The sequence below is a fragment of the Eulemur rufifrons genome, chromosome 18, assembly GCF_041146395.1.
Source record: "Eulemur rufifrons isolate Redbay chromosome 18, OSU_ERuf_1, whole genome shotgun sequence".
Lineage (NCBI taxonomy): Eukaryota > Metazoa > Chordata > Mammalia > Primates > Lemuridae > Eulemur > Eulemur rufifrons.
The window spans coordinates 41753939-41775592 of NC_091000.1; the positions used below are offsets into that span (position 1 = coordinate 41753939).

The following is a 21654-nucleotide window of genomic DNA, read 5'->3' on the forward strand; positions in this document are numbered from 1 at the left end:
ATAGTCCAATAAACTTAACCTTTCTGCTTGGGACAGTTTGATAGATTGTGTGAATCATTCACAAATCCAGAGAACTTAAGGAGTAACAAGCATATTGCATATACAGGAAAAGATAATGAGTTCCATATTGGCAATGTTGAGTTTGAGGCTCCCATGGTAAACCGAATCCATGTTCTGCAGTAGAAAAAGTGGGGAAAAAAAGTCCACTGATCAGGGTTGAAACCATGGGTATGATGAAGTCAGTTTTGCCAATTCCATGCAACTAAACGAGACTGTAATATCTGAATTCAAGTCTCAAATACAAGTTACACATAGATGGTGTGAACCAGGTTCATCACGTACTGTTTACCAATTTGTCAGAATCCAGAGTGAGATAGGACACATTCATAAGCAGCAAGTCACATGAAGAGTGTTTATTACCTACAGATGGGCAGCAAGGGACAAAAAAAGCCTAGGATCCATTGTAAGCTGGTCCCCAAGACTCGAGAAAGCTGCTCAGGGTAGGTGGAGTCTTTACTGCATGCACCCCATTTGCACTGTGGCTGAGAGACCCTAAAAGACAGCTGCCTCGGTTATATACCTTAGGGACAAGGTGACTCACTGGGAAATCTTTGAAGGACATCCTGCTTCCAGAGGAAGTTCCTCCCCAACTGAAGATGTTACATTCCCTAGGAGGGACTGGAATAAGGCCTGGGCGGTTTAAGGTAGTTCCTCCCTATCTCAGGATGTTGCATTCCCAGAATATTTACTGTTGCCCTTGAGAACCTCAGCAAGAAATGGGGGAGACCTGGGTCTATTCAAGGCCACCCTGAAAACTGTTCTACATATGGCATTTTCTAAAAGCAATGCTAGAAATAGGGCAAACTTTTCTAATGTCTCCCTCTGTGTTTATATGCTTGGGCATCCTTAAGGAGTCCTTGCAGCATTTGGGAAAACAGTTAGAAGCTATAGAGGATCACATTCAACCCCACCCCACCCGACCCCATCCCGCCCCAGCATGACGCTTATACCATCTGCAGAGATCTCAGAGAAACGGCTCCTACATCCCTACTCACTAGTCCCTTCTATCACGTGGCTGGTTTCATCATCAATTATGTTTCAAAAATAACTAAAAGATCATAAGAAATTTTGTGAGAAAAGTTTTCTTTTTTCACCCCAAATGGAGACTATTATTATTTTTTCTGTTTTTTTAGAAAGTGATATGAGTTTAATATAAAAATCAGAAAATACAGATGAGAAAATATTTAAGCACCCAGAGAATAATCACGTTAAATACCACAGTGCCTTTATTTAAAAAAGAAAAGAAAAGAAAAGGGATCACGCTGGTCATGTTTTTCTTTTTTAAATTTAATCATGATAATTATCTATCCGTGTTTATACATCTTTAGCATCAGTTTTAATGATTGAAGAAGATTTAGGGAAAACAATTAAAATGCTAAAACAGTGTGCTATATTTAAGTGTATCTAAAATGTTGTTTCTTAAAGTGTGGTTCAAATATTAGTTGGTGAAGAAACATCTACAGTGCTTGTTTAAAATATGGAATACTTTAAAATAACTAAAAGAGTGAAATTGGAATGTTCCTAACACCAAAAAAATGATAAATGCTTGAGGTGATGGATATACCAATTACCCTTATTTGGTTATTACCCATTGCATGCCTTTATCAAAACATCACATATATCTATAAATATATACAACTATTATGTACCCATAATAACTAAAAATGAAAAATTTTTTCAAAATGAAGACCACAGGGCCCATCCCAGACTTATGAAATCAGAATCTTTATGTGGGGGCCCAGAAATTCACATTTGTAGCAACTTCCCAGATAATGCTTATTTCACTAAGTTTGAGACTCATTGACTTACTTTAAAGGACCTATTTTCTTCCCCAACATACCAGAATATTTCTGTTTTCTCCAACTTTTTTGCTCTCTGATTTTTATTTTAGGAGACAACAATGGATGGTCTCTACAACTTGACAAGTATTTTGCCAGTTACTACAAAATGACTTCCCCATCCCCCTTTGAGGCAGAAACATCTGAGTGCTGTAAGTAACCGGAGTGGTCATCCCCTTTTCCATGAGTTCATAGTAAGACACTGTGTTTTCAAAGGTTGGATACAACTTTAAAAAAAAAAAAAAAAAAGTTAATTATAGTTTTCCAGTTGCAAACTCTACTGTAGTCTTAATTTGAGAATTTGATTTCAAAATGACTCAGGGATCGTAACTGTAAAAGTAATAAATCATGTCAGGTATTGTTGTGAACAAAATTAATGAGTCAGTGAGGATTGCTGTTTTATGTGTGTTCCCTTTTCACAATCACTATTAACTCTGCTATACAGGATTTTAATGTTTGCAAGTGAAAAATCTTCTGGGGTCTAAGCTGTATTTTATAGCTACAAAAGCCATATCAATTATAACCTGCTATGTTTAATGATATACTGAAAACTTACAAAATCACTGCAGAGGTGTGGAAGGGTATAAACTTGAAGATTAACTCTATAATATTTTAGATGAGGAAGATATATGAAAATAACTCCTTTTAATAAATTTTTTCTATCTTAATAAATTCGGCAAATGTAAATCTGTGTTTTGGAGGTATAATTTTGACCCTACCTTTTCAAAACATTGGTGAAAAAGCAGGGGTTGGGGGAAGGAATCCTTTACTATACTTTTTTCCTGTATGTTCTGCCACAAATTATAAAGCCTAGCTTTTTAAATGTTTAATATTTTTTTGTTTTCACTACTCAAATGAAATTAATGAAAAACAACTAACAATCCCCAGTTTAAGGGGATATACATCCCACAGGTGGCTCAGCAATCTATCTCAGCATCTCACCTGCCTCCCAGAGGATGGAGCCCAAATAATTTGATCGTTGAAAAAGCTAAAAGCTTCTGGGAAAGGCAATAGTTAATAGGTATAATTTAACTGCTTATGTAATAAAAAAATGAATTAAGCTGTGCTATCTTAAAACATAGTTTTTTCTCTTATTGTATATTATTTTCTTCTCATTTCCTGAATTTTAAATGAATCTTATATCTCACCTTATTCCTAAAAGGATTTTTAGCAACTTTGGACAAAAAATAAGTGGCATAAAGTTAATTGGTAGAAAGGGGGATGACAAAGATAAATTATATAAGAAAATCCTCTCTGAGAAATGTTCAGTAACCACATCCAAAGCTTAGTTCTTAACTTTGTAGCCATTAGGTCAAAGAGGGAAAATAATGGGCTACATAACTTTCATAGTTTGGTTTGTAAAGCAAAAACAAACAAATGGGAAGAAAAAAAGATTAAGACAGCAAGAGAAATAAATTTTGCCGATCCTGCACTCTGGAAGAAATTTGTCACAAGTATAATTACGTAAAAGAAATGGAACAATGCAATAAATGATTTATCAAAAAATGCAGAAGTAATTTGTTCATCCGTACTTAGCAACAAACAAATACATAATTTTTAATTAGAGTACTTTAAAGACAATCTGGGGGGGGGTCACAACTAATAATTAAATATCTTTCTCAAACTTGAAAGCAGTATAAAAATAGGATGACAAATGTATAAAATCTGAGGGTGAAACTTAAGTTAAGGTTCCTAGTGTGCCACTTTATTTAAATCAGATTATTATGGAGATTTATTGGAAATTAAACTGAGAATGGGTTACAAACATTCTTGACCAGACGAAAGAATGTGAGAAGTTCACATTTGTAAAGTCACATCTCAGCAATATCATGGAAAATATAATATCTGTGATTAACCAATACATTAACAAAGTTTAAATTTGAAGGATTTGGAAAGTATAGAGATTAGGAAAGAATTGTTAATTCAACCATAATTTCAACATTCTGAGACCACCAGCATTAACTTGTTGGTGTATTACTTACTTTTTTTAATTATAACATACTTGAAATTTCCTGTACAAACCAGTTTTAACAAATTTTCGATTAGCATTTTAGCATAATCAGGAATCCATGTTATTATATACAAGATCTTTTAAAATATACTATGTAATATTATATTTTGTAAGTGCCATAATTTACTTAGTCATTCTTTGGCTGTTGGATATTTACGTGTTATTTTTTTCATTTTTCCCTGTTACAGATAACCCTATAATCAACATACATGGATTATCTTGATTCAGTATGTATATATTGTGTGTACATATCCACACACACATATAATAAAACCACACTGGAATTAATGCTAATTTCACTGCCCTCTGTTTCGGCCCCTGCTACTCTCTCATTTTCAGGACCTTCATCTTCTTCCCAATCTTCACCACCCCATCTCCACAACATAAACGTATGCTCACATAGTAGATATGATTTTAACTTAAAGAGACAGAATCAATTTTCAGAAATCCATAGCCAAAATGGGTACTTACAACTATAAAACTATTTAAAAGTTCTTGGCAGATACTCTGTTTAAATCTAAGTTATGAACTTGATCTCCGTAAAGGAGTCTCTAGAGTTGTCGGAAGGAAAGGAGGAACACGTCACCCCATATCCCAGCAAAGGCTGTCGCCAACTGTGCTCACTAGCAATCATGCATGGGAGTCTCTACTTCACCATAGAGACACTTGCCCACTCTCTGGAAGCTTTACTGTAAAGGTCAAAAACTGTCAGGCTGCAAACAGAAAATTCTGATAGACAATTCTGTGTCTCCACTGATGTTTTAAAATGTTTTTAATTTGCTATTATCATCTTAAATAGGTAATTTTATATAAAACATTGTATTCCTGGCTTCTTTGAGGAAGTTGGTAGACTTGGCTACACATCCTATTCTACATGGCAACAGTTAGGAGAAGCTGTTCCTCTTGGACATCTGGACACAGTCTACATCTACTTCACCTGACCTCTGTAGACATTTGAGTCTGTAACCCCTGCTATATAGTTTAGGGCTCCAGAAGTAAATGAGGAGGGGAAACATTTCTCATGGCTCTCAGTAATTGTCCATTCCTCATCAGGGAAGGAATCAGACTATATTTATTGTACTGAATAGTAATCTCATTATACTGTTTAGCTATATGATACATCATTGCAAGTCTCTAATAGACTTTAGGTATATTGAATCACATCCTTAAGACTATTCCTGCAGCCCACAACATGGCCAGAGGCATACATCTCATTCTCTCTCTCTTTCCAACATCAATGAAAATAGAATGCTGTGCAGAAAACTGTTCACTCCCATAAATGAAGTTAGACATCCTTCACCCATACATCAGCCAAAGGAAGATTATTTTTAAACATCCTGGCCAGGTGCAGTGGCTCACACCTGTAATCTCAGCACTTTGGGAGGCCAGGTGGATGGCTTGCAGCCAGGAGTTTGAGACCAGCTGGGCAACACAGCGAGATCCACATCTATACAAAAAATTTTTAAAAATTAGCCAAGCATGGCGGTGTGTGCCAGTAGTCCAAGCTACTTGGGAGGCTAAGTCAGGAGGATCACTTGAGCCCAGGAGCTCGAGGCTACAATGAGTTATGATCATGCCACTACACTCAGTCCTAGGCAACAGAGTGAGACCCTATCTCAAAAAAAAAAAAAAATCTTTTCCTAAAAAAATTCTATCAACACTACCACCTGTGTTTAGTTCTCCTCTTTCTTGCAGTTAGAAATGACTTAGAACAAAAACATTTGTAATGCCTTAATATTTTGAAATTAAAAAAGACTTAGTCCTCCTTTAAAGGTTCTGATTATGCTAACTAAATGCTTAATTTTTAAGGAGCAATTCTAATATGAGCATTAAACCCCATAACTCACTATCATCTCACCCCTTGGTGACATAAGGACAGATGACTTCATTCATTTTGTAACAAATGAAGAACAGTTTGCTATTAAAAAAAAAAATGCATGGGCTGGCAAATGTATGTGTTTTTAAACGTTAATGGTCTAGCATCACTTTAAGATGAAATTAAAAACAAACTTTGGAACCTTAATTTAAAGCATTGCCCAAATTGCTTAGGTAAGACATGATATGCTTTTGTGCTAAATAATTTTCTCATAGCTTTTCGTTTCTTTCTTTTCATTACCCTCCTTTCCTGGTCCCTCACTGTCATCATGCCTTGCTACCTCCACTTTATTCAGTGGTTGGTTCTGTGCCCATGCAATGTTTTTGCCGAGGTCTAGAGCTTGACTGTGATGAAACCAATTTACGAGCTGTTCCATCAGTTTCTTCAAATGTGACCATGATGTAAGTAGAAAAGAATGGCTTCATCCTGACAGCTAGAAAGCACCTGTAAAATTGTACTGTAATTAAGGCTATGTCATTATTAATAATATATTTTTATCCAAAGATGATGTCATTGTTCCTGGGTCACTTATAATGAATACTGATGTTTATTTTGCATTTACTAAGTGCTGGACTCTACTTTAACTTATTCCCTATATTAACTTATTGAATCCCTTGTAACAATCCTATGAGATATGTAGTATCACCATGTTTTTTTCTAAACAAAATATTTTTTCGATTTCATCAATTGTATGTGCTACTAAAGAAAAAAGACTGCTAATTAAACTGTTACGTAGAGCTTTCTTGTTACATAGAATTTTTACTTGACATTTATTGAAAAAGCTCTTTTAGAATTTATTGGACATAAATACTCTCTTATATATAAACTTAAAGAGAAAACAAGTAAGATAAATTGGATAAACTATTCTCAGAACTTCACATTTAAAATCTCTTCTGAATCACACTTTTGCTCAAAGATGTTGATTTTTTTTCCTAAGTAATTTTGTATATAAAAGAAAACTTTGTATATAAAAGAAAATTATCCTCATAATAAGTGGTTTGTTGATTTTTAGTACTCGTGGTTGCTGGTTTCTAGTACTCATTTCAATTCAACCAAACTTCAGCAACACAAACACACATTTGGCTGAAACTTTAAAAAGAAATCAGTGGAAGATGGATATTTTAATGCAATATTTTTGCTGATTTTTTTTTCATCCAGATGTCTTAGTGCCTTGTGGCTCTAACTTTTGGGTATACGAAGACAAAATAGGAGCAATTCTTGAGTTTACAAATTTGGCAAGTTTTACCTTTTTCAAACCAAACCACATAGCACAGCAACTCAAATGCTTGACATGGAAGGGAGGGAAGAGTCACAGCTCAGAGTTCCTGTAGATAGTGGTACCATCAAATGCACAGAATCTTGGGGGTGTACTCAGTTTATGGCAGCCTAGGAATATGAACTGAGAACATTGGCAGGGTTTTCCAAAGGAGGTGACATTTCCACCTGAAGTAAGGAAAAGAAAAGCTCTTCAGCATTCTCCTCTCCTTGCCTCACTGTGACTTTTTTTCATAACAGTTAGTCTTACTAGAAAAAATAATACTCCCCCCAAAGAAACTGAGGTCCTGTGGAGCATTTTTCTGATTTAAATTCTAACCAGAAATGCTGGGTGTAAGAATGTATGATGATTTCATTCTATTAATATTTTCAGAGAAAAAAAAATCATTATTGCCCCCCACCACTGCTTCTATCAAATTCCTGCAAAATCCAAATCAAAGACTACCCTGATGCTCCCAGTCCCATTTTTCATTTTCCCACAAGTAAGATTTGAAACCATTCTTCAACAATTCAACCAACCCCTGTAAAATAAAGGAACAGAAAGAGAAAGGTGGAGGAACGGGAGTAAGGCAATGACTAACTAGAGAGGACAGCCAACCCAGATAGTGAATAATCTAGTTGAATTAATTCCAATTTAATTTTTAAAAATTGCTCTGGTCTAATACATACATAAAGAAATGTGTGTGCAGGGCTGTGGCCCACCAGTTTTCAAACCCTGCCATAAAGAAAAAATTCTGGGACCAGATCCTTGTGAACAATTGGCTACAAGAAGGCAAGGGAGGAGGAGTAAAAGATGACTCCAAGGTTTCCCTCCAAAGTCACAGAGTGAGCTAAGAGTTGGAGGCAGGAAATGAAGAAGACTAAGACTTCAACATTAGATTTTTTTCCTTCAATTTGAGATTAACAGGTCACTCAATGGAAATTTATTTTTTGTTTAGAAATACATTCTCTTGTGCTTTGAATAGAGCCACTTGATTCTGGTTGACCGTTTAAACTTTTCTCTGTAGAACACTGGCTCAGCCTCTTACCTTGTGCCAGTCTGTTTGTTCAATTCTATGGGGAGAAAGAACTCTAAGCTTTACAACAAATACATTAAAAAGTAAATACCAATTTCATTACTGAATTCTTTCCAGATTTTGACTTGGAACTACTACAGAGAACTGTTGGAAATGGACTAAATCATATATAAGTATCAAAGAAGCCAATAATCCAAGAAATGTTTATTGAAGTTGGGATTTTTGAAAAACATTTTATATAAATGCTAATGAACAAAAGAGGCACAGACAGATATGATTATTTATACATTGTTCCAGCTTGCTAAACATTAGCTTTGACTATTTGAGAGTTGACTCTGAGATCCTGGAATATAATCACGAAAACTACATGATCCAATCGTAAGAGCTTTCTTTAAAAACAAAACAAAACAAAACAAAAAACTAGAGCTGGCTTTGACAATAATGATAAAACTAGGCAGTTTCTCTCTCACACACACTGTTTGACTCTTTGTGAAGAATCAAACTTGGAATATCAGATTTTAAAACATAAGGATTTATTATATTAAAAACTATTTTGGTTTGTTCTACTCAGTGAGAATAACATCTACCTCTTTCAATTTCAATAGGAGAGTATAAAAATGTAGAGAATGCTGTTTGTGAAAATACTTCATGTCATTTATAAACCCTAGTCACTTTTAATCAGAATCCAACTTTCTAAGCAACATACTTAGGAGTCCTCAAATGAGCCTCCTTTCCCTCTGTAGTAACCCTCCCCACTCAAATACAATTAGCCTCTTCCTATTGAGGGAAGAGAAGAACCTCAAAGAATTTCACCTGTGTCTCTTTTAAGTCTATTAAACATTCTTCCTTGTACTATCGTGATTAGGCCCCTATTTTCCACCTGAAAAAGGGAACTGCCATACACTCCTTGGGGTCCTACACCATGCATGGTTTTCCTACATATCCTCCAAAGTTCCTAACAGAGCATAATAATCCCTAAATAAATGTTTTTGAATGAATTTATAAGTAAATAAATACAATAAAAATAAAACAAGCTGATTGCCTCTTTAGACCTGGGCTGTAAGACTAAAGTTATTATCCAAAGAAAAGTCTCTATTTATAGATATAGTATGTTATTTGTTATCTAAATAAGGGTATAAGCTTCTTAAGGGCAGGGACATTGTCTGTTTTTCCAAAGTGCAAATGGCAAGCATTCAACACATTTGTTAACAAAATGAATGAATGAATGAACACATTTTTAAGAATACACTAAGCTTTCATCTATATCCTTAAGCCAAACCCAAATATTTTGCAATTTATCTTTACAGGACATAAACATTTGAACAGGATATAAAGCAGAATTTGGAATCTAAGCCAAGTGAGAATTATTAGTAGAAAAGGGATTCTCAATTAGCTAATAATATAGGGAGGGAAAGAATGTTTGGCAAGAGCCAGCAACTGAGACTGATTTCAAGACAGGGTTACTAGTTTATTAGCCTTTGGTATTCATTCATTTAGAAAATCATTAAGTGGCTGGTGTGTATAGTAAAGAAGAGTGTTTCTTAACCAGTTTTCTTTTCATTATTGCCCTCCTTCCCCCAGAAGCATTTTTAGATATGCTTTCCTATTTGTCTCCTCCTGTGAAATTTTAATACTACAGATAGATGTAATGTATATTTGCTTGTGTATATCTATGCTTTATACCTTTAAAAAGTAAGATTTTTTTTACTTTCTAAGAACCAGTTCTCACCCCTATTGAGCACGCATGGTATTACAGATTCTAGAACAATGTTTCTCAAATTAGATTCCAAAAATGCGTTCTAGAGAGTCTGAGAAACTATTTTCTTCAAGGATTCATTACCAAGTTTAAGCAACACTAGTTCAAAATCTAAATATTGTTGGTGCGTATTTTATGACACTGTTTTAAGCTAAGTTAACCTCCAGACAACGCAGTCTGTTGCTCATTGAATAATACTATCTGTTCCATCATACTATATACTCATTATATTAGCATCTTATTGTTAGAGATCATCTAATCCAAATCCCTCCTTTCACAGTAAAGAGCCTAACTTGGAATGGTTATGTGCGATTCATGCAAGGGACCCGAGATACATTGGTTCGGGTTTTTTGCTTGTTTGATTTATTTTGTTTCTACTACATTACATTGCTTTTCCTAAAAAAGCTAAAGGGTTAGGACTTTTCCAATACAGCCACAATTTTGTGGATCTGGTCTGTGTTAAACTGTTTATTAAATTGTGATGCAGGTGAAAATCATTCTATATGACTTATTGGAAATTGAAATGGGATCACTTATTGAATAAAAATGGTTCAACTATATGTACCAATTGACAGTTTTCTTCATAACTAATTTTAAGGTGGTAGAATATGAGCAATGAAATATTGAGGAATATAAAACTATTTAAGTTCTTGAGTGTGTTTTAAAAAGAAAACACTATTGTCAGTCAAAACTAAGATGTCTTCTAATGTTTGTTAAATAAAAATAGAAAAAAACATAATTAAAACTTTTTCCCAGTTTTATTATTTGCAAAATTTTTGTCAGAATTATAATGTTGTAACCTAAATTTAAGAAAAATTACTATCTTTAATAACACAAAATCAACAGTTAGACCTAGTTGAGATGATGCTATAAATATGAGAGTGACATCATGATGTAAAATGTTTCCTGAAAATAGTGTTAAAGTAAATAGTTTGTAATTATCTACATTGTTGTAGTTGAAAAGTAAAGTAAAAAACAACTTTACGAACCAAAATTTACAATTATTTCAGGTCACTTCGGTGGAACTTACTAAGAAAGCTTCCTCCTGATGGCTTCAAGAATTACCATGATCTTCAGAAGCTGTAAGAAAAAAAAAATTAATTCTGCCATTAAAATAAACTAGCATTTAGGGGCATATTCTTCCCACTTCTCTGAAGACCAACACTAGACCACTGCTTGTGTCTTGTCTCTCTTCAGGGAATTATTTTGCTGTTAGCTGGAGACTTCCAGGTAACATTTATTCTGAATAGTCCTAGAAGCCATTCTAGAAAAATCTCAGATACCTAACTGCCAAAGAAACAAGAGCATGTGTGGTGGGAATCCAATTACACTCCCTCAAAATGGAAATACTCAGAAGCTTTTACTCTCTGCATTATTCTAGCATGGATCACCTCAACGCCCATCTTTGTAGAAAGATGTAATAGTCTTTTGCCAGATCTGCCATCCAGATTAGATAGTGAAGAATTTTCTTCCAAATGTTTTCAAATTCAGTTTCTACCTAAAGTAGCAAGTCATTGTGGTTTGAAACCTCTGAGCATGTTGTTTCAGGACTTGATCCCATTTTCACATCTGCCTCGTAGGTTGAGTTTTATTTTGGCCTTAAGTGGTATCTGACATGCTGGCTTCCCTTCAGTTTAGGGTCACTCTTTAAGGTACTCTTAAAATTCCACAATGGCCCAGGTGATGTTTACCTGTTATTTAGGTCAACTTTGTGACTAAACTGTATTATCATATGCTTGAATTGTTGGGTTTAGATACTCTCTACTTAAATCACATTAGCTAGAAAACATCTCAGAATTCCTTGTTTCATATTTATACCTGTATTGGTTTTAGTTTTGGTCTTACACTAGAAAACCTAGTAAATAAACATATCTACACATTTTTTTAAGATCAAAGATGGAAATATTACAGAATGACAAGAAAAATTAACCTATCTCATTCAATGAAATGCTCTAAAAACTCAGATAACCTACAGAAAAATATATTTCATATTTGAAAATAGAAATTCTAATGAAAATGACTTTTCAGAATTTCATTCTGAACATTTAGCAATCAAAAGAAAGGAGCTTTTCAAAATTAGGCCTGATAACAAAAACTTGAAGAGAAGGCCGGCGCCAGTGGCTCACGCCTGTAATCCTAGCACTCTGGGAGGCCGAGGCGGGTGGATCGCTCAAGGTCAGGAGTTCGAGACCAGCCTGAGCAAGAGCGAGACCTCATCTCTACTAAAAATAGAAAGAAATTATCTGGCCAACTAAAAATATATAGGAAAAAATTAGCCGGGCATGGTGGCACATACCTGTAGTCCCAGCTACTTGGGAGGCTGAGGCAGAAGGATCGCTTAAGCCCAGGAGTTTGAGGTTGCTGTGAGCGAGGCTGATGCCATGGCACTCACTCTAGCCAGGGCAACAAAGTGACACTCTGTCTCAAAAAAAAAAAAAAAAAAAAAAAAAACTTGAAGAGGATACTTTTCTAACTCCAGAAAATAAAATAAGGAAGAATTTAGAAGCTAGAAATTCTGATTTCTGGACTCTAAAGAATTTTTCTGATTTCTAGCATCATAATGTCCACATGATTTAAAGGAATTAGATTATGAATCTAAATATCAAAATTTAGGTTTATATAACACAGTAGTTTGGCATTTTTGCATAATAAACGTCAAATTAATTCTTGAATGGCCAATTTGTTCCAAATAACAAAATGACCAAAATTGCATAATTACAAAAAAATTTCTAATCGGTTATTAAAGGTATAGCTTGGCTTTACCTCTAGGCTATGCAGTCTATTGCTGAGTAGATCATTATAACAGAAACAAACAAATAAATGCATGTTAAAGTCTTTCTGTGTATAAGTAAGGAAGATGCATTACTACTATGTGGTTGGGCCCACACATGTGATGGAAATTGTCAAATGCATAATAAATTTCATAATCATATTTCACGATCAAAGTTAAGTTATCTTGCCTGTTGGATAAATAGGGCATCTATTTTAGTTAAAATTTCTAAATACTCGAAAGTTAATTCATATTGATTTCTTCCTTACCGCTCCTAAAATTTATAGCAAATTATTTATAAACTTCAGGAAACCCTAAAGACCAATGGTGACCTGAACTCAGAATAAGAAGGTAGGCTTGGAGCCCTTACTTTCTCATTCCCCACAAACCAGGGCAAGCATGAGAAGTGCAAAGCCTGTATGGGTGCCTATGATGCAATAGCAGGTACTCTGGTACCTATTTCCTTTGATCTCCAGTTAACTCAAAGTGAAACTTTCAATATTACTTGACTATGTAAGCCTGCATTCTTGTCTTGACTTCCAATCTAATTTCCATTCTTCTAGTCCTGATTCTTTTTATTTATATTTTTCTCTCTTGCCACTTAAACTCCTTATAAATTGCCTCAAACAATTTTTGGAACCAGGCTTGGGATGTCAAATGATATTAAAGTTGGCTTGCTTGGAAGCTTTATGATTAACATGGAATATGGTTTGAAGCATTAAAGATGTAATATACTGGTAGTTTTGCCAGGACTGTGTTGAGCACTTGCAAATTTGGATATTTATAGCAGGAAATGTTCAAAGTTCTGACTTCTAGGCCAGTCTAATTAGTGAGTGCCTTACTATGCCTTAAAATTTTATTCCTAGTAAATTTTGGCTATTATCTGTTCACCTTTATAATAGCAGTTCCAAATAAAAACCAGCCTAGTCATGCATGAATTTAATAGCAAAATAAAGCAATATTATATCCAGCTTCACTAAATTATTACATAAGATTCACTATGTTCAAGTTTTAAATTTTTTAAATTGTCATAAAATGCACACAACATAAAATTGTCCATCTTAACCATTTTTAACTGTACATTCAGAGGCATTAAGTACATTCACATTATTGTGCTATCATCACCACCATCCATCCACAGATCTCTTTTCATTTTACAGAACTAAAACTGTTTCATTATGTTTTCCTTTTTAATAATCATTTTCACAGGTGCCTGCAAAACAATAAAATTAGATCAATATCCATCTATGCTTTCAGAGGACTGTACAGCCTTACTAAACTGTAAGTACCGGTGCCAATTAATTTGCCCATTCCATGGTGGTCTGACAGCCTGACCCATTCCAATCCAGACCAACCCTCCTGCCCATGAGAGTGCCAGGGAGATGTGCAGTAGTAGTGCTGAAGGGACAGTATAGCATCATGGCTAAGAGCATGGGATTTTGGGTCAGACAGGCTTCAGTCTGAGTCCTGACTGCATTACCTACTACTGCCATCCCCGACCCCAGGCCACGGAATTACTGGTCCGTGGCCTGTTAGGAAGCCAACCACACAGCAGGAGGTGAGCAGTGGGTGAGCGAGCGAAGTGTCATCTATATTTACAGCTGCTCCCCATCACTTTCATCACTGCCTGAGCCCCACCTCCTGTCCGATCAGCCACAGCATTAGTTGCAGAAAAACAAGCTCAGGGCTCCCACTGACTCTGCATTATGAGGAGTTGTATAATTATTTCATTATATATTACAATATAACAATAATAATAGAAATAAAGTGTGCAATAAATGTAATGGTGCTTGAATCATCCCAAAACCATCTCTTCCAACTGCCCCTGTCCATGGAAAAATTGTCTTCCATGAAACTGGTCCCTGATGCCAAAAAGGTTGGGGACCGCTGACTTACAAGGTGTGTGACCTTGAGTGATTTATTTTCCTCTCTAGGCATTCGTTTCCTCTACTATAAAACATAAATTAAAACAGTACTTACCTCAGGGTTATTGCAAGCAGCAAATGAGAAGATCCATGGGAAGCATTAGGTACACTGTGCCTAGCACATAATAAGGACTTCTGTTCATTAGCCGTGGTAACACAGGTGTGATTGAAGGAACTCAAAGTAACAGAGCCTGATGACAGTATTTGTGAAGAAGGAAAAAAAACCAAAAGCTTCCCCAGTTATCATTATTCTTTTTTCACTAATCCCATTTTATGACTATTTAAAGCATTGTAAGGTTAAAAAATAAAGCTTTTTATTGTCATAAAATATACATAATATAAAATTTACCGTAACTGTACAGTTCAGTGGCATTAAGTACATTCACATTGTTGAAAAGGGTTCTGTGGATGGATGGTGATGATGGTAGCACGAGGATGTGAATGTCCTTAATGCCTCTGAATGCACACTTAAAAATGGCTAAGATGGTAAGTTTTATGTTACATGTATTTTATGATTATTTTAAAAATTAAAAAAAGGCTTAACCATCATCACCATCCACCTCCAGAACTTTTTCATCTTCCCCAACTGAAACTCCATAACTCCCCATTTCCCACCTCTCCTCTTCCCCTTCTCCCAGCCCATAGCAACCACCCTTTTACTTTTTGTATCTATGAACTGACTCCTCTGAGTGCTTCATATAAGTACAATCATAAAATATTTGTCCTTTTGTGTCGAGCTTATTTCACTTAGTACACAAGCACAGTGCCATAGAGTAGGTCCTCACAACAATTTGATAATAAATGAATAGATGAATGCATAAATAGATTAATTAATTATGGGGGAAATTAAGAGCTAGAGATGTTAAGGTAAGTGATAGCAACTCTTAGAGATTCAAAGGCAGGGAAGTAGCATGATGCGAATGCTATATAAGAAAATTGAAGATGGATAATTATTTTTTTACTTTCTTTATTGTGTTATTATAATAAAACATCAAAAAGGTACAAATTTATTGTAGCCATTTATCCTTTTCCAGGTATCTAAGTCATAACAGAATAACCTTCCTGAAACCGGGTGTTTTTGAGGATCTTCACAGACTCGAATGGCTGTATGTTTAATTTATGTGACGTTTTATAGTATTAGATTTTAGTTTCTAAAGATATATAAATGAACTAATTTTTTTCTTCTGGCTGGCAGGATAATTGAAGATAATCACCTCAGTCGAATTTCCCCACTAACATTTTATGGACTAAATTCTCTTATTCTCTTGTAAGTACTAAACTAAATCAAATATTTCAATTGAAGGAAAAGACATAAATAAAAATTAATGCGTAAATTTAATAACATTAAATTTGGAATGTGAAGACCCCAAAAAGGTCTTTTCAACTAAAAACCATCTTTTCATCATATTCTATAAGGCTACTCATAGTGCTAACAATTTTATAAGATTTTCTGTCTTCTAGAATATCAGCCTATCAAACTGAATATGGTCTCACTATCATATTTTATTGAAATGTTCTTAAGTGCATCATTATTATACAGGCATACCTCAGAAATATTCCGGGTTTGGTTCCAGACCACCATAATAAACCAAATATCACAATAAGACAAGTCACACAAAATTTTTTGGTTTCCTGGTGCACAGGAAAGTTATGTTTACATTATTTTGTAATCTATTCAGTGTGCAACAGCATTATGTCTAAAAAATATTCAGACTTTAATTTAAAATTACATTATTGGCCAGGCGTGGTGGCTCATGCCTGTAATCCTAGCAGTCTGGGAGGCCAAGGTGAGTGGATTGTTTGAGCTCAGGAGTTCGAGACCAGCCTGAGCAAGAGTGAGACCCCGTCTCTACTAAAAATAGAAAGAAATTATCTGGACAACTAAAAATACATATAGAAAAAATTAGCCGGGCATGGTGGCACATGCCTGTAGTCCCAGCTACTCCGGAGGCTGAGGCAGAAGGATTGCTTGAGCCCAGGAGTTTGAGGTTGCTGTGAGCTGGGCTGACGCCATGGCATACTAGCCGGGGCAACAGAGCAAGACTCTTGTCTCGAAAAAAAAAAAAAAAAAAAAAAGAAACGGCTTCTTTCCTTAAACATCATGAACCAACCTCAGTTAGCTTCCAACTTTTCTTCTGCAGCTTTCTCACCGCTTTCTGCCTTCATAGAATTGAAGAGAGCTCTAGGCCTTGCTCTGGATTAGGCTTTGGGAATGTTATGGCTGTTTTGATTTTCTATCCAGACCACTCAAACTTTCTTCATATCAGCAATAAGTTTGTTTCACTTTTTTATCATTCATGTGTTCATTGGAGTAGCACTTTTAATTTCCTTCAAGAAATTTTCCTTTGTATTCACAGCTTAGCTAACTGTTTGGTTCAAGAGGCCTAGCTTTCAGCCTAACTTAGCTTTTGACATGCCTTCCTCATTAAGCTTAATCATTTCTAGCTTTTGATTTAAAGTGAGAGATGTGCAAATCTTCCTTTCACTTGAACACTTAGAGGCCATTGTAGCATTATTAACTGGCCTAATTTAAAATTGTTGTGTCTCAGGGACTAGGGAGGCACAAGGAGAGGGAGATTGACGTGGGAACAGCCAGTTGGTGGAGCAGTCAGGACATACACCACATTTATCGATTACGTTTGTCATCTTTTAGGAATACAGTTCGTGGTGCCCCAAAACAATTACAATAGTAGCATAAAAGATCACAGCTCACCAAAACAGATATAAGGAGAATAATAATAAAATTTATATATTGTGAGAATTGCCAAAATGTGACACAGACACATGAAGTGAGCACGTGCTATTGGAGAAGTGGTGTCAGTTGACTTGCTTAACACAGGGTAGTCACAAACCTTCAGTTTGTAAAAAACATGATATCTGCAAAAGCACAATAAAGCAAAGCAGGGTAAGAGGAGGTGTGCCTGTATTCATCTTAATAAAGAAATAAAATTCATTTCAGATCACCCTTTCACTACCCATTGTTGAAGAGCATAGGCTTTTTTTTAGTTACAAACATTGCTGCTTCCTCCATATAATGACTGCTATTTGTTAAAATTTTACTACTATCAAGTACTTTAATATAATAGGACTTACAGAGAAATAATTAGAAAGGGGACAACTAACTTATATTTTTGTGGTTTTATAGAATAATGGTAATACCATGTTTGATTTAACATGACAAAAGAACCAGAAAAATGTGACTTCTGTTTTTTTTTTTTTTTCAGAGTCCTGATGAATAATGTCCTCACCCATTTGCCTGATAAACCCCTTTGTCAGCACATGCCAAGACTACATTGGCTGTAAGTTACCACATATATTTTTTTAAAGAAATCAACTAAATTTTCTGTTTTTGCCTAATTCATTTCGGACATAAGATTTTTTATAGGTCTTTTTAAAATGATAGGTGGTTAGTATTATATCACATCTCAAATTACTTTAGCATGATTTTTATATCAAACATCCCCATTATTTAAACTAAATTCTCTAAACTCTCACCAAAATAAAACAACTCAAAAAACTACTTTGGAGCCTGGAAGAAAAACAGAAGGAATGGCACGGTGTCTGTATAACATCTCCCCCTTTCCCCTGCCGATCTAGTCACCTATTCATTTGGTACAGAAAGACTAAGTCATTTTAATTTCACTCCTAAATTCTGAATAATGAGAATCTGATATTTAGTATTTATTTTTTAAAGGCTAATCACAATAGAATGTGTTCTATGGAATTTTTAACACAGTAGCTTTTCTTGTAGCAATAAGTATCACTTACTATTCACATCTCAATTATCCAGGAAATTTGCCTATTTAAAATACAGGTAAAAAAATAAAAGAAATAACCAAAATAACTATTAAAAAGTTCAATCAGTAAACTGTACATGCAGTATCATATGAAAACTCCTGTGTCTCTTATTTTGGAGGAAATTCTCAAAAGTTGGCTGTTTGATTTCTAAGTTCACAGCAGATTAGAAGTGCCAAGTTAAAAGGAGAAGGAAAGGTTAGGATCAGAAACATTGATTACAGTGAGCAACGACAACCATCAACTTGACCATAAAGCATAAGCGAGAAATACTATGAAAAAACAAAAATAGTAATTCAAAATATACCAATTTGGAACACCTTAGGGAAAAACAAACATCCTGAAAATCGTTACTAAGTCCAGAAGGCATTTTGTTCTGACAGTACTATACTGTACTACACATTGACGACAAACTAAAGTCATAAAGGAAAAGACAAATTAAGTTCAATACCCTTTGTTATAATTGAATTTCATTCAAATGAATACATTAACAGTTATTACATGCTCAGTACTCCAAACCTAGTAATGAAGCACGATTGATCAATACTTACATAAGTAAATTAGCAACTAAAAATTTGTGCACTGGGGCTAAATGCAACTGGAAGATGTATTATGCATATATAATAATCACTCGTCACTTTTAAATAAGGCAGAAAAATGTATTTTAGATAAAAATCAAAATGATTAAAATTTATTACTGAAAAGATGAACTTTTTAAATCTTTATTACTAAAGTTTTCATCTGTAAGTTCTAGCTATCCAAAATAACTCATTCCATGTGTATTCCTGATAGTGAATATTATCCTAATTCTAATGCTAGTAATAATAATGGTTTGCTTTATAAGTATTCATCTCTTTTAAAACTAATTATAATATCTTTGTCTTCCATGAACTTTCATTCAGCAAAGTATGAACTAGAAAATCTGACAAATTTGTTGGCCAAAATAATTTAAACTCTGATTCAGGGAAAAAACACACATAAAATAAAAAGACATATGACAGCCCAGGAAATTATGCTTATAAGATATATGACTGATAATAGATTAAAATCTTTAGTATAGTTCTCTCAAAGCAATAAGAAAACTATAAACACTACAATAAAAGTTGGAAAATTCAAAAAGAAAGAAATATAAGTAATAAATAAGCATATGAACAGACAAGGCAATAGCCAAAGGTGAGCAAAAGGTCAGGAAAGTAAAGTAAATTTATTTTGAGAAGAAACTAAACAAGTTTACTTATTGGCAGAATATTCTGAAATTTAAAAAAATAAATAGATAAAAGAGTAAATGGTGGGGGAACCAAAGAGATTCATATAGCAACCAATACAAAAGAAAAAGTAGACATACATAAGCAGTAAGAAATAATAATCTACCACCATGCATTCAGTCCATAAAAGATCAAGGGATGTGGAGAAGAAATAACATAATTAATAAATTAACTCTAATTGATGTATATCAAACTACCATGCCTCTTCTCAATAACCAAACCGATTTATTTGGGACAGCAGTGTGCCCAGCTAAAACACTACATTCCCAGACTTGCCTGCATCTACATATAGCCATGTATCTAAGTGCCAGCCAGGGAGCTAGGAGAAACATAGTGTGGAACTTCTGGAAAATATCCTTAAAGAGAAAGAGGCAGACCATTTCTTTTCCTTTCTTATCGAGAAAAAATGAATATGATGGCTCAAGCTTTAGCAACATCTGTACCATGAAGACAAGGACACGTGAACAGTGAATATGAAAGACCTTGGGTTTCTAACAACTTTATAAAACTACCAGCCCTGGACTGCCCAACTCTAGATTTTGTTTCCTTAGGAAAAAAAAAAAAAAAAAAGATCTCTGTTTATTTGTGCTATTATAGTTAGGTCTCTGTTATATGTACCTGCTCCTAATCCTAATAGATATGAACTTGAAAGCAAAGAATGCCCAAAGAACATTCACCAAAATTGACCATATATTTTAGGACATACACATACACAAACCAAACTCAAGAAAACAGATGGAGGGATTAGCCTAAAGCAGAAGGGTCATCTCTTCCTCTGAGACTAGAAGGAGACCAGGTGCATATACAGGTAAGTTTATAGATGTTGGGAAGAAAGTCAAGGGCTTTGCCCTCCTTCATCACCTCAATTTTCTCTGTGAAACAGGAGCCAAAAATGTTTAAAAGGTAGGGGAGGACGTGATAGAGGGTGAGAAGATTTGCATATCTCAAATGCCACTAAGGGGTAAGACAGGAAGTCAAGAGAGAACAAGCAAGATTATTGTTTTTATTTTGGGGTTTGTTTTTTTTTTTTGTTCTTCAGATGGAAGAAGCAAAGTTTTCATTTTCATCTAGTTAGACCATGTATAAAGGGAAAAATAAAGTGGTTAGGTTCAGAGTCTCATTAAGGGGGAAAAGTAGTGGTCTAGGCATGTAGTAAGAAAAACGCCCCTTGCCAACTCTCTTAGAGCTTGGAGCTAGGGAGCAAGAAGCAGGTTTTTTTGTTTGGTTGACTGGGTTTTCTTGCCTCAGCTAATATGTATGCTGAAAACCAGATTTCTGAATACCAAAGACAAGAATTAATTTTAGGAAGAAAGTCAAAACAAATGTATTGTACAACTCAAGGTTGAAATAAACTCAAAAGTAAACTAACACTTTAATCAAATGTTCCTAATTTGTGCCTCCATGTGTGCCTCTTTTTTATTTTTACAGATTCATAAATTAGTACTGACAAATATTTTTGCCAGCTTAATAGAAAACAAAGTTATTTAGGTAGCTAAACAAGAACATCTACGCATCTTAGTAAGAGCATTTTGTGAGGCTTAAGAGAGCATCACCACCTGGTGGTAGATTCATGGAAATGGTTAGCAACAAAACAAGAAATTGGCCAGTCTCTGACATTGACAACATAAGTTATGAGAGGCCAAAAGCCTTGGCCAAACCTAAGACAGAAAAGGAGCACTATAAGTGTTTAGGTTCCAATTTAACAGAATAACACAAATTTTTCTTTAGAAGAGTGATGTAGAATCAAGATTTAAGATTCTAATACAGTATTCCACATGGTGCAGAAATCTTGCCTGCAAAATTATTGAGATATGGTATATTGCCTCTGCCAAATACCTATAGTGATAAGAAGCTTATTCTCTGGACAACATAGGTTGCTAGAGAGACTTAAATTTAGCTTAAATATGAAATTTTTTGTGTCCTTCAATCAATAAATCTAGTTTTGCAATCTAATGCAACATAGAAAAAATATTCTACAGCCTGATTTCAAATATATCCCTCTTATTTTGCTCTTCTCTGTTATAAATACACCCTATATTTTTCTATTGACTTGATTTCTAGATTCCT

General features: G+C 34.7%; 1 protein-coding gene across 3 annotated transcripts in view; it reads left to right on the forward strand.

The window, feature by feature from the left end:
* Positions 1-1992: 1992 nt before the first annotated feature.
* The window catches only part of RXFP1 (relaxin family peptide receptor 1), a 40448-nt gene continuing 20786 nt past the window's right edge, over positions 1993-21654 (forward strand). For 2 of the 3 annotated variants that reach the window (XM_069493236.1, XM_069493237.1), the window contains exons 1-7: positions 1993-2050; positions 6081-6186; positions 10843-10914; positions 13812-13883; positions 15562-15633; positions 15723-15794; positions 17752-17826. In XM_069493236.1, the coding sequence (XP_069349337.1) occupies positions 2008-2050; positions 6081-6186; positions 10843-10914; positions 13812-13883; positions 15562-15633; positions 15723-15794; positions 17752-17826 (512 nt within the window). In that variant the 5' untranslated portion in view covers positions 1993-2007. The remainder of the gene's footprint in view (positions 2051-6080; positions 6187-10842; positions 10915-13811; positions 13884-15561; positions 15634-15722; positions 15795-17751; positions 17827-21654) is intronic. The other variant, XM_069493235.1, reaches the window with a different exon arrangement.